The sequence below is a fragment of the Podarcis filfolensis genome, assembly GCF_964270895.1.
Source record: "Podarcis filfolensis genome assembly, chromosome: 1".
Lineage (NCBI taxonomy): Eukaryota > Metazoa > Chordata > Lepidosauria > Squamata > Lacertidae > Podarcis > Podarcis filfolensis.
In genome coordinates this window covers 94053093-94065900 of record NC_139604.1, presented here as the reverse complement: position 1 = coordinate 94065900, position 12808 = coordinate 94053093, and the positions used below count along the sequence as shown (strand labels likewise).

At 44.0% G+C, this 12808-nt stretch overlaps 1 protein-coding gene across 1 annotated transcript; it reads left to right on the top strand.

Moving 5' to 3' along the window:
* The first annotated feature begins 423 nt into the window (after positions 1-423).
* GCHFR (GTP cyclohydrolase I feedback regulator) lies at positions 424-12475 on the top strand. Its single transcript, XM_083622006.1, has 3 exons — positions 424-864; positions 6383-6477; positions 11707-12475. The coding sequence occupies exons 1-3, from the start codon at positions 538-540 to the stop codon at positions 11885-11887; spliced, it is 603 nt and encodes a 200-aa protein (XP_083478132.1). The 5' UTR covers positions 424-537; the 3' UTR covers positions 11888-12475.
* The last annotated feature ends 333 nt before the right edge of the window (positions 12476-12808 follow it).

Sequence of the window (12808 nt, the reverse complement as noted above, 5' to 3'; positions counted from 1 at the left end):
CCCTGGAAAAAACCCTGATGTTGGGAAAGATGGAGGGCACAAGGAGAAGGGGACGACAGAAGACGAGATGGTTGGACAGTGTTCTCGAAGCTACCAGCATGAATTTGACCAAACTGCGTGAGGCAGTGGAAGACAGAAGTGCCTGGAGTGCTCTGGTCCATGGGGTCACGAAGAGTCGGACACGACTAAACAACAACAAACTGAAATGCTTCTCATTCCCATCGATTTCAGCGGGAGAGCCCGACTAAAGTTTGCAGTCGTACGCATGCCTAATTTTGTGACATGCACTGAAAGATCGGCAGGTGTATCATGCCGTATATTTCACAGAGCGGGTGCCGACGGAGGCTGGTCTACGAGGGCATATGGGGCACCCCCCCCACCACCCTCTTGTCTGTCTGCGGCGACAGAAACGCCTGAAGGGAGAAGCAGGTGAGGTTGGTGGCGGTGCACGGCTTTCGACGCTGAGGAGTTCAAGGCGGTGGGGAAGGAAGCCTCTGCCCCGCGGAGCCTTGTGGCTGTGGGGTGACCCACCCGTGTATGCAACGCAGCAGGGTGCAGACGAGGGGGTTCCCCCCCCCCGCACGTTACCCCCTGGCAGTCCAGTTCGGAGCGCAAAAGCGACCTAACGCCGCCGCGCGCCCCTTTAGCCGTCCGCGCCCCCGAGGCCAGGCAATTCGCGTTCCAGCGCCGCAGCCCGCTCGCCGATTGGCTCCTCGGAGCGAGGGCGTGGCCGCGGAGTGGCAGGATGTCACGTGGGCGCTGCGCTGCAAAAGCGGGGCGTGCGGGAGCGGCGGCCACCTTGAGGGCAGCGCTTCGCGGCGGGGCATCATGCCGTACGTCCTCATCAGTACGCAGATCCGCATGGTGAGCAGCTCGGGGCGAGCTCTAGGTGGGCTTTCCGGGATGGTGCTGACCAGGAGCCCGTCGGTGCCCATGCCCAGGAAGGCGAGGGGCGGCCCCGAACGGGTTGCTGCCCGCCCGTGTCCGCTTGCAGAGGTGGACTGGGGCGCGGGACGGAGTTGATCCCATTTGCCTTGCAGGAGGTGCCGCTGCTTCCAGGCTAGAAAACAGCGGCCGGCCCTTGTTTTTTGCTTTGGCCCCTGAACGTGCATAAGTATTTTCGGATCCCGATGGGGCTGTCTTTCTTTGCTGTTTAGGGCTGGTGGCGGTGTGATTGGCAAAACCCCCCAGGGTGGCCTTGTGATCTCGGCATGGATCGAAACATACCTGGCTATTTCCTGGTTTCCTTCCTTTTTCAGGGATGCCACCTGCTAAAGTGTCCAGGTAACTTAGTGCAGCAGTTCTCAACGGATGCTCGACAGGTGGCTCCTTCCGCTGAGCGATGGTCCCGAGGGTGGTCTGTCTGTTAGCATGAACCTACTGTGGATATATCCCAGTGTATCAGACGGGTGCCAAGTTTGCCTTTTTGATACTAAAAGTTGCTGTTATTCAGGCTGAGGAAGCAACCAGTGATTCTGTAGAATAGTTGCATGATAAGACAGATGTCCTAGATTACAAACGGATAGCGCTTACTTTTTGTCTCCTTGACAAAAATAACGGACTGAAATCCAGTGTGTTGTAGCTTTGCATGACAAGCAGCTTGAGTCTGATGTAAATTTAAACAATGCTGCCAGAAGTTCTGTTACATGTGAATGACTAATACTGCTTATTTATGTAGAAGATTTTAGTATTCAAATCAATTTACATATTGGTATATTATTGTTGTAATTCTTATGACAGCTCCACAAGTTAGGGCAGTTTTATTACTCGCATATTGTAGACGGGAGGCTGCAGCTCAAACAAAGTGGTTAGGTTAATATTATCTATTTTCATGCCTGAGGTAAGATTTGAACAAAGGAATTCCTGATTCCTATATTAGACTGTTAGCTACTGCACTACACTAGCTCATCCTACAAAAAAATGGTAAAGGCTACTATTTTGTATATTGTACCTTTTCTCCTAGGAGTTCAAAACAGCATATGTGGTGCTCCTTCTTTCTATCTATCCTCAAAACAGACCCATAAGAGGGGCATATATATGTACAGTATGTGTATATGCAGGCATATAAATATGTATTTATGTGTTTGGTGATTTGTATGTGTATGTGTATATGCCTAGATGGAACCAAATGAGCACATTTAAAGCTGCTTGATGCATTATATTTTATCTGCACACTTAAAAATGTAATGTGACGCAAACCCCAGGAAAAGGACCAGAGCTAAGTAGTAATGCTTATGCTTTGCATGCAGAAGCTTGGAAAACACTGTGATATTGCATACCCTGTGATATTATTTCAGCACTGCTCAGTCCGTAAAATACAGTGGAAAGATTCCACGCCATGGTAACTCCCATTGTTTGCGACCTGTGTACATAATGCAAATTAGGCATATCTTCACTCACTCTTTCCCATAATTTAGGCTGGAATCCTAAACACATCTGAGATCATGCATCATTAAACTTACTTCTGAGTGGATATTTATCGGATTGTACTGGGCATGGAAGGGATGAGGCTGGGCATGGAAGCCGCATCTTCTAGCCAACTGAAAATGTCACTTGGCCTTTGCTGAGCACTGCCCCCACACATCCCAATTTATTTTTGCCCATAAGGACTAGAAGCTTGAGTTAAAAAGCTAAGGGAAAGGAAAGGAAAACTGTAAAGCTGAATTTATGGCCCCAGTTCCACCTTTTGTACTCTATGCTTTTGTGGGATCTCAGAATACCGACAGCTTTGTATATGGTGGCACATATACCAGTTATTTTCTGCTTTACTAAGCACGCATGCCTGGAGCCGCTCCTTACTCCGAAGTTTGGCTCTGCTGCTGCACCAGACCCGCATAGAGTTCCCTCCACCTGCAGAAAGCTTAGGTAGTGATTAAACTGTGACTAGTCTTGGTTAAGCTGTTGCTCTGATTTGCTTATAGGGTGGTTGTATGACTATGAGCATTCATCTTGATTTTCTTGCCTTCCCATTAATCAGTCATTTATCCTACATTTCCCTATGCATTTCCCTGTCGCTTTTTGAGCTGCAAAAAGTGTATTAAGAAGTGAATTTGTTGCATTGCACCAACCTAAATCTCTGATACATGCTTTAATAATAATAATAATAATAATAATAATAATAATAATATAAAATAATACTATCCCACCCATCTGACTGGCTTTCCCCAGCCACTCTTGGGTGGCTTCCAGCACATATAAAAACATAATAAAACATCAAACATTAAAAACCTCCTGATACAGGGAAATCCCTTCTGCAAAATAGTGACTGTCGGGAAGCACTTTGAGTCTAGCTTTTTTAATGTGCTAATCTCAACCTAAGTGACTACGGGCAAAGGGGGGCAGGAACTGTGCAGATGTATTGCTCTGTTCTTGCTGGGTAGAGACTCTAGCAGAGTCCCGTTATATTCATTGCAGGGGCCTCTGCCTGCCAGCCAGAGTATCAAGCTGCATGGGCTAGGTGTATTGAATGTTAGCAAAGGAAAGAAATGGAGTTACAAAACAACTGGAAACTGAGTGAAGAGTGGCAAAGGGCAATGTGGAAGAAACTTCCAGTCATTTTGATCTGTAAACAGAAAGGCAGTGTGTCGCAGTGCATAGTGAATCAAATGGGGTTGCACAATCGTGCTTTAAAAATCGAATAAAAGTTTAAAATTCCAGTTCCTCTCTGATACACAAATGGATATTCTTGCCCTCATTTGTTATGAAAAGCTCTATCAAGTTTCACCTTTGCTCCCTTGTGTCTCTGTGTGGTACACTCTACATTGCAGCACATTAAAAAAAAAAGTTTTAAGAAATCTGTAGTGGATCATGTGGGATAACAAGCCTCAAATAACCTACATGCTTAGGTCTAATTTATGCATGAAGGGATTAAGACCATAGAGTAAGCTGTCTTGCAAGGCTTAGCCCACCTTGGGCGGGACAAGGTAATCAAGACTTCATTTCTGTCAGCCTACCTTGGTTGTTCCAAGCTCAGACCACATGGCTCGAACAAGCCTCTCTTGAATTCCTGTACCAATAATTTAGGAACTTTGACCACTGTAACTAAGTCAGGTTTACTGCCTGTAACTTTTTCTGAATGCTGTGTGGAAACGCACACGAATCTGACCTTTGCAGAGTTTGTAAGTAAACCATTTTTTAACTGACCAAATGTGTGGTCTTTTTCTATGCTGGGGAAGAAGGTGTTTGGGGTTTTTTTTGGAATTTACAGGTCTAGCAGCCTATACTTCCATGCTTTACTTTGCTGCATATTTTGTGATGTGAAAACTCTGCTGGGGTCTCTCACCAATGAGTACGTGCCCCAGACTTGGATCTTGGCATCTAGAAATTCTCTTTTTTATACCTACAGTATTTTTCCCTTGCCACCAACATATCACACATTTGCTTAAGCAATAAACAGCACAATCCTACTGTTTACTCAGAAGTAAGTTGAGTTCAAGGTGACTTGCTCTCAAATGAATTTGTTTAGGGTTACATCCTCAGTATGAATAAATTCTAGCTTTCTATAGGAAGCTGACATATTTGTTTTGCAATGCATATTTTGTAGGAAACGAAAGGGGAGCAAATTTTGAGAAGCTTTAGAACACTGGCTAGACCATTAACTAATATGAATAAAGAGGGGGGAAACCATAGGGTGACAACATTTTGTTGTCTGTCTACAGCCATTTCAAATAGTGCAAGTTTCTCTTTCCCAAATACAGTCCAGGGATGTACAAAGCTTATTCGCCAGTTCCTGCAGCACTCGGTCCCTTTACTCAAAGGGCTTATGAAGCTGGAATGCCAAGTCATTTCCTGGACAAATTGGCCAGGAAACGCTGTTGCACTGAATATGTTTTCTGCTGGACAAGAGGGTTTGCGAGGTCATTTGGCTGTGGCGTGCTCTTGTAGACATTGCTCTGCAGTGCATGCCACAGTGAGCGCGAAAGAGCTCCTTCATGGTTTCTGAATGAGCTGTGACAGTTGCACTGTTTTCTTCTTTCCCTTTCCTGAACCGTGGTCTGGTCACACAGTGGACCCTTTTAGCATTGCGGCCTCTTTGTCACTTACATTAGGCACAGCCATTGTGGGTTCCCTTTGCTGTTTGGCAAGCATCTTGACCTTTGGGGTAAAAGGCAGGTTGCTGCTTAGCATATTTTGAGACTCCATGCTCTGAACATTTTAAATTTTTTTAAATAAATTTTTTATTAGATTTTCCACCGTGATAACACAAACCACAAAGCAAGATGATACACAAAAACAGAAAAAGAAAAAGAAAAAAGAAGAAAGGGGGGGGGGAAAGAAGGGGGGAAAGGGGGGAACAATACACAGATAAACAATAACAACTAACTTAATTCTTCACAAATCCAGCCTTTTAAACATCTTGGTTGACTTCCTCAAATCCCTCCCTTCCTCAAATCCTACTTGTAATTAAAAGTAACAGCTTTCCAATATCATTATTAAACTAAAACAATTTCCTATTATAGTCCATCTTATTCACTTTTCTTAACATTCTAAATCCCATTTATTTAATAATAATTTAATCCTAGGCCTATTTGTTTCTTTCAAGTAATTTTTAATTTTACAATATTTATTCAAATAGTCCTTGAATAGTCCTCCAGTGCTATGAACATTTTAAAGCAGTATATTTGCAACTGCAAAGTGGCTCCTTTGAGATCTAAGTAAGATTTTGCAAGCATTCAAATGGTTCACCTTTAGCTTGTGGTGAGTAGGAAGTGGCTCCAGGCAATTAGTCAAAGCTGCTGCTGCTGCTGCTGCTGCTGCTGCTGCTGCTGCTTCTTCTTCTTCTTCTTCTTCTTCTTCTTCTTCTTCTTCTTCTTCTTCTTCAGTGGAAAAGAAGTGGAAGTACTCTCTGCCTCTCTCCTTGCTCCCCTTATAGGTTGATACGACTTGTAAGTTTGGGCAGGCAGGCTAGTAAAACGTGTGGCTAGTGATCTTGGTTGCAGCTAAGGCTGGTTCAGCTTCCTAAGTGCCTCTAAGTAGTGTAACTGTTTAAACAGTTATTCTTCTAACCCTTCACTGTGTTTCTCTTCTCTCTAGTTAATCTGGATTTAAGCATAATAACTAACTTGGCAGGATAAACGATGCATATGGAAATCCTGGTGTCCCTTGCTCAGCCTGCAGGAGGAGTTCTAGCAGAATGTTTCGTTTTGCATGCCTGCTGTGTCCACCTTCCTGGGCCATGTATTGAACAGCATAAAAGTCTCTAAGTCACTATAAATAAAATTGTCATTGGAATAAGGAAAAAATAAGAGTAATCAACATCAGGATGGCCACAAGTTCCTGATCCTTGGATTAGATGGATTAGATACTCTTGCTAGATAGACTGAATGAATGTCCTGATCCTAATATGATTTTCAGTAATGAAACCGGGTATTTCTCCCTGCAGGAGGTTGGGCCCACCATGGTTGGTGATGAGCACTCTGACCCAAACCTGATGCAATACCTTGGGGCCACGAAAAGAAACATGCTGGGGAACCATTTGTAAGTATTTCTGTGGGTATTTGATCTCCCACCTTTTTGCTTCTCCATCCTTTGGTTAACCAGTCAGAGATCTTGATAGTATAACGTGACTTTCGCCTTTTGATTTTGCATGTGCACTGCAAATACAATACTTATGGGCAATTCACATGTCTTTGTGTTTATCACGGGATGCTTGCAGTATCAAATAGTGCCTTCCATGTGTGGATAGGCCATCACAGCTACAGCACTGCAGGCAAGATGTTTCTATCACCTCTCAAACCCGAGGTTTTTCAGTGGATTTCAGTCCACACATCCAGTTGCTAGTCTAAATGAAACAAAAATAAAGTAACAAGTGTAGATAAGCCAAGTGAATATGAGAACCAGACTTCAGTTTAGTTTTTAGGCTATACTGAGTTCAATAGACCAGTGGTTTGACTCATACAGTGTAAGGCAGTTTTTTATATGTTCATATGTGATTTGGAATCTAAACATTCAGAGGCACAGTGAATAGTCCATTACCAACTCAGTGTCTACATTTTATGTCAACATGTGGAGGGCACCATGTTGGCTACCCCTGATCTAAGTGGTTAAAAAACATTTCCTCACACCTCATCTATGGCCAAACCATGCCCTGCTGGTCACCTTCATGATTCAGCTCTGTGAAAACTGTGTATTCTTTAGGATGGATGGAACACTCCACCCTGCTGCCGAGATGTTTCCTGGACTTCAGTCCAAAGTAAATGAAGAGAGTCCTCTTCAGGCCTAGCTGGATCCACCCCTTCCATCTCATCCCCTGCTGGCCCCGCCTCTGCTATCCATGCATTAGGGAGGGAAAAATCTGAAGCAAGAAGCCTGCTGTGTACTTGTACACTTGCAGGTCAGGCTCTCTGCTTTAGACATTTCCACTCAATGCATGGAGGGCAGCAGGGCTGGGCAATGGGGTTGTGACCAGCAAGTGTGGCCCCACTCTTCCTCTCATGCAGTAAACATCGTGTGAGGGCTTAATGCCAGAGTAGGGTTGGAACAACAGTAAAAAATAAAAAAATGAAGGCCCATTCATGCTGAGAAATTTCAGGAGGAGTGTTCCAGCCACTGTCCCTTGCAGGACTCGCATCTTGCTTCAGCCCCTAAATATATAGGAAGCTGCCTTGCACTGAATCATACCATTGGTCCATCTAGCTCTATATTGCCTGCACTGACTGGCAGCAGCTGTCCAGGATTTCAGGTGGAGCTCTCTCCCAGACCTACCTGGGACATTCTGCATGCAGAATAAATGTTCTACCACTTCCTCGTCATTAGTTCAACTTCTTCCTTGTGCATTTTCCCCTTCCTGTCCTCAGTCTGTTTTCAGTCTGGTGTTCCTTTGACATGTAAGAAGCCCTTTTCAGGTGTTATAATCTCCCCCACAAGTAGCATTGTGTGATGAAGAGCACCCAAAGCTTTGGCCCACCGTCACTGTTCCTGTCACCCTCCAATGCTGGAGAGTGAATTTCTGAAGCAGGAAACCTCCTATACTTGTGGAAGCCCCACACACAATGCAGAACCCTGTAACTACGATTTAAACACACAGTTTTGAAGGTGATACTTTATTGTTTCATAACTATAAGGTGAGACTGAAAATCTCTTGAAACAAACAAGTATTTCAGATTTGAAGAAGAGGAAAATTAAGGAACGTTCTTCTCCCACATGAATATTTACCTCAGAGATAAGAACTAAGAAATAGTGAAGAACTAGCATCTCCCCCTGTCATTTATAATCATGCCCTTCTTAAAACCACAGTGCACTCTTAATGTTTTCTGCTCTTTCCCTTCTCATTGTCATATTCCCTGATCGTACAGTTTATACTTGAAAGCAACCATTTTACTAGCAGAGAAAAAGTGATTTAATGTGTAAAATTGCATTGCTGGAAAATGGCATTTGTTGGAAGCACCAGCTTGTCTTGTGGGGCCCCCTAGAATTCTGATCAGCTGCCTTCCTGCAAGTGCCTTCAAGAAAGAGTGAGGACCTTTAAGCCTTGGGTGATGAGTGTGGCCCTCGAGGCCTCTTTTTGACCCTTGAGACTGTCCCTAGGCCAAGCCCCCTCCTGCCGCTGAGTTCTTGTGCTCACCAGAGAAGTGTCCTTGTTCATTTCCAGCAGGTGTGTGGCAACTATGTGGTGGGATGTAACAACAACAACAACTTTATTATTCATACAACAACAACAGCAGCAACAACAACAACTTTATTATTCATACCCCGCCCAGGTCTCCCCAGCTACTCTGGGCGGCTTTCAGCATATCTAAAAACACAAAACATCAAGCATTAAAAGCTTTGATGCGAGAGGAATCCTACCTGAGACCTTGTTTTAGATTGGGTATAGACAACATGGTGCCCTCCAGAATTTGTGAATTGCAACTCCCATCAGCCCCAGAAAGCAGGTCTAATGGTCAAGGATGATGGGGTTTGTAATCCAAAACAACTGGAGGGCAGCACGTGGCCTTTCCCTGCTCTAGGGTTTGCTGTGAGAAGTGTCACTCCCTCATGTCAACTTTTGTACTTTTCTCTGGCTGACGTGTCTCCAAACATTGCAAGTTCTAATTCTTACCCCATCCATTTCTAGGATGCAATCAATGTTTAGTCAGTGGAAGCTTTTCCTGTCTCCGTTGCCACGGCGAAAAGCTGCGTAGCTTGCCTCCTCCCTTTTGTAATTGAAGAGGAGGAAGAGGGGGAAAAACAAAACAAAAAACACAAACCTGCCTTGGTGGAATGTAGGGCTATACTTGGCTTCTTTGCTGTGGGTGTGAAAACCTGCATTCCAGGAAGGTTAAGTCAGAGGGATCAGTTCAGAGAACCAAGTAGGAACACAACCAAGGGAGGCCTATTAAAATATCAAGGCAGAGATTGAGCCATACTAAGGGAAGATTGGGACACGGGTGGCGCTGTGGGTAAAACCTCAGTGCCTAGGACTTGCCGATCGTATGGTCGGCGGTTCGAATCCCCGCGGCGGGGTGAGCTCCCGTCTTTCGGTCCCAGCTCCTGCCCACCTAGCAGTTCGAAAGCACCCTTAAGTGCAAGTAGATAAATAGGTACCGCTTTATAGCGGGAAGGTAAACGGCGTTTCCGTGTGCTGCGCTGGTGCTGGCTCGCCAGAGCAGCTTCGTCACGCTGGCCACGTGACCCGGAAGTGTCTTCGGACAGCGCTGGCTCCTGGCCTCTTAAGTGACATGAGCGCACAACCCTAGAGTCGGACACGACTGGCCCGTACGGGCAGGGGTACCTTTACCTTTTTAAGGGAAGATTGCTTTTCTAAGCAATTATGGCTCCCTTCAAGTTGTAAATGACTTGTGAAGGGCATATCTACAACACTTAAAGTGTTATAACTAAGTAGCTTTTAACTGTATTAAAAATCCAGTTGCACTAAATGATTATGCAGGTAATCCACTCTTTCAGTAAAATAATTCCTGTTAGTTTTAAAGCAGATGTAGGGAACCTGAGGCTCTCCAGATATCGCTGGATTCTAGCTCCAGCCAGAATGGTCAATGTTGAAGGATGATGGGAGTTCTGGTTCAGCCAGAACTGGAAGGTCACACATTCCCCACCCGTTTAAAAGGTTCAAGTGGATGTTTTTTTAATTGAAAAAAGTATTTTGGAATAAGCCTGGAAATCTTAAAACAAGAATGCATTAGCTGGTATTACAAATGTAGTTAACAAGAAAGTACCTAAATAAATGGAGATTGTGTGGCTTGAATCTGGGTCATACACAGCCATGGATTTTCCCACGGAGCAAGACGACCTCTCATCTAGCCCAAAATATGTGGCAAGGACCACAGAAATGTCAAAAATGTTTCGGCGGTGTTAATTATCCTTAATTAGTTGGGATGTATCAAGAGCAGAGTCGATTTGGATTCCCTTGTTAATTTCTTATCAGTTAGATTCCCAGGTTGTAGGCCGGCCTTCCTATTTCCTCATTATTCACTGGGCATTTTAATGTTTCTATAAGTGATCCCTAAACTGAAAAAAGAAAAGATATGCTGAAGATTCCACAGCCAAGTTCAACTCCAAACTTGCATTTACAATTGGTTTTGACCTCACTCTGCCATGAAGTGTATAAGCTTCATTCTAATCCTATCTAGATCACCCAATACTCAAGCTGGCAAGAGCTGATAGAAGTTGTGGTCCAAAACATCTGAAGGGCACCAGGTTGGATAAAACTGCTCTAGATCAGGGGTCAGCAACCTTCTTCAGCCGTGGGCTGGTCCACTGTCTCTCAGACCATGTGGTGCGCCAGACTATATTTTGAAGAAAAAAATATGAATTCCTATGCCCCACAAATAACCCAGAGATGCATTTTAAATAAAAGGGCACATTCTACTCATGTAAAAACATGCTGATTCCCGGACCGTCCACTGGCTGGATTTAGAAGGCAGTTGGGCTGCATCCAGCCCCCGGGCCTTAGGTTGCCTGCCCCTGATCTAGATAGTGTGATTGGTCTGTATGGGGTCTACTACTAGCAAATCAGAGGTTAAACTAACCCCTTTCCAGGCCCAGGAGGAGCTGGAAAGAACTACCTTTGGCCCCAAGGCCTGAGGTTTCCCAACCCTGTCCTACGTCTTCCAAAAAATTGGGATGGCAAAGCCGTAACTGGGCATAACCCTGATCCGCACCACTTTAGTTTACACGTCCAGTTACTTTCTAGGTTTACAGATTGCGCTGTCAGAACCTTGATGGAATTTGGTAGCCTTCCCCAAGTGGCGGTTACAGTTCATTTTTTTTTTTAAATAAATTTTTATTAAAGTTTTACAGAAAAGGAAAGTAGAGATTCTCAAAATAAAAAAACCATAAGTTACAGAAAAAAACACACACAGAGATACAAGAAAAAAATCACAACTAATTAAGAAAAATTAAATTTAAACAAAGAACAAAAAATAAAAACAAATCCATTATTCCCAATGACCTCAAATTCATATGCTTATGTTCTTGACCTCCTCACGCCTCCCCCCTTTTGTATTCCCGTTTAGATATTTAGTTCAGCAAATTCTTACCCTTTTTCAAATATTTAAACTTTATACCATAACACATTCTATATCAATATTTTCAGCCAATCATCAATACCTTTTTTTGCATAATCTTATTAACTTTTATCACTAATTACCACTTATGACCAATCCAAGCACAGTTTTAGCATTCATTAATTAAGTGGCGGTTACAGTTCAGTTGAAGTTATTTGGGAAACTGCTTCTTCTCATTGTTTCCACATCTTGTTTACAACAGCTGGGAATACTATGTGCACGATGCCCCTCGGATCGTTTTGGACAAGCTGGAGAAGCGTGGTTATCGTGTGATCAGCATGACGGGAGTGGGCCAGACACTGGTGTGGTGCCTCCACAAAGAATGTACAGAGAACTCTGATTTTCTCTCTGCCCAAGATATTGCTGTAAATCGCCCAGCATAGTCCTGCCTTCATTTTCCAGCGTGTTACTCGGTTTAAGGCATTATGAAACATAGGTACCACTACCACAAGCGCATCATAGGAAGGTGGCCCGGTTAGGGCTGGCGCTGGCCTGAAGAGATCAATCCTTTTTGAGCATTAATTGGAATGCCAGTCCAGAACTGCCAATATAGCAGCATTATCCTCATTTGTTCCTGTTGAATGATGAAAAGCTGGCATTAAAGGAACTCTCTCAGGCTAGAGTGGCTGCGGGGAGAAAAGGCCAAGCTTATAAGTTTGTTACTTTGCTGAGAAAGGGGCGGGTGCTGCTGCAGAACAAGTTGATCACCAGTAAGCACAGCATATCTCTAAACTGAAAATAATCTAGGCTGTACTCAAATTAAAGAGTATGAATAGAATCCTGAATGTGGTTTTTTTTAGTTACCCCTTCTATACGCAAACTGGAAAACGGAGGCGAAAGGTCCTGTAAATATTTGAACATCAGTTTTGTAATTGTACCAGTCCATTCATTGCTGGGATTATTTGGAACTGTGTTTATGCAGTAAGCCGTTCTTAAAATAGCTGGCAAAATAAAATAATTTAACAAACAGACTTCATATTGTCCAGAGTTTAATTTCTTTGAAGTAGCAGCGGGCAAGCATTTTAACTCTTGAATGAAGTTCTGAGAAATAATGAGCAGCTGCCGCTAAAAGGCTTTAGAAGAAGTACACAGATAATGACCCTGGATATGGGCCAGTTCCTGCATTGCCAGATAATGAATCAGATGCCCACAGCCTTAGTAGAATCATAGAATTGTAGAGTTGGAAGGGACCACAAGGGTCATCTAGTCCAGCCCCCTGGAATGCAGCAATCTTTTGCCCAATGGGCTCAATCCCACAACCCTAAAGTCTCATGCTCTACCACCTGAGCTATCCCAACTTGTAC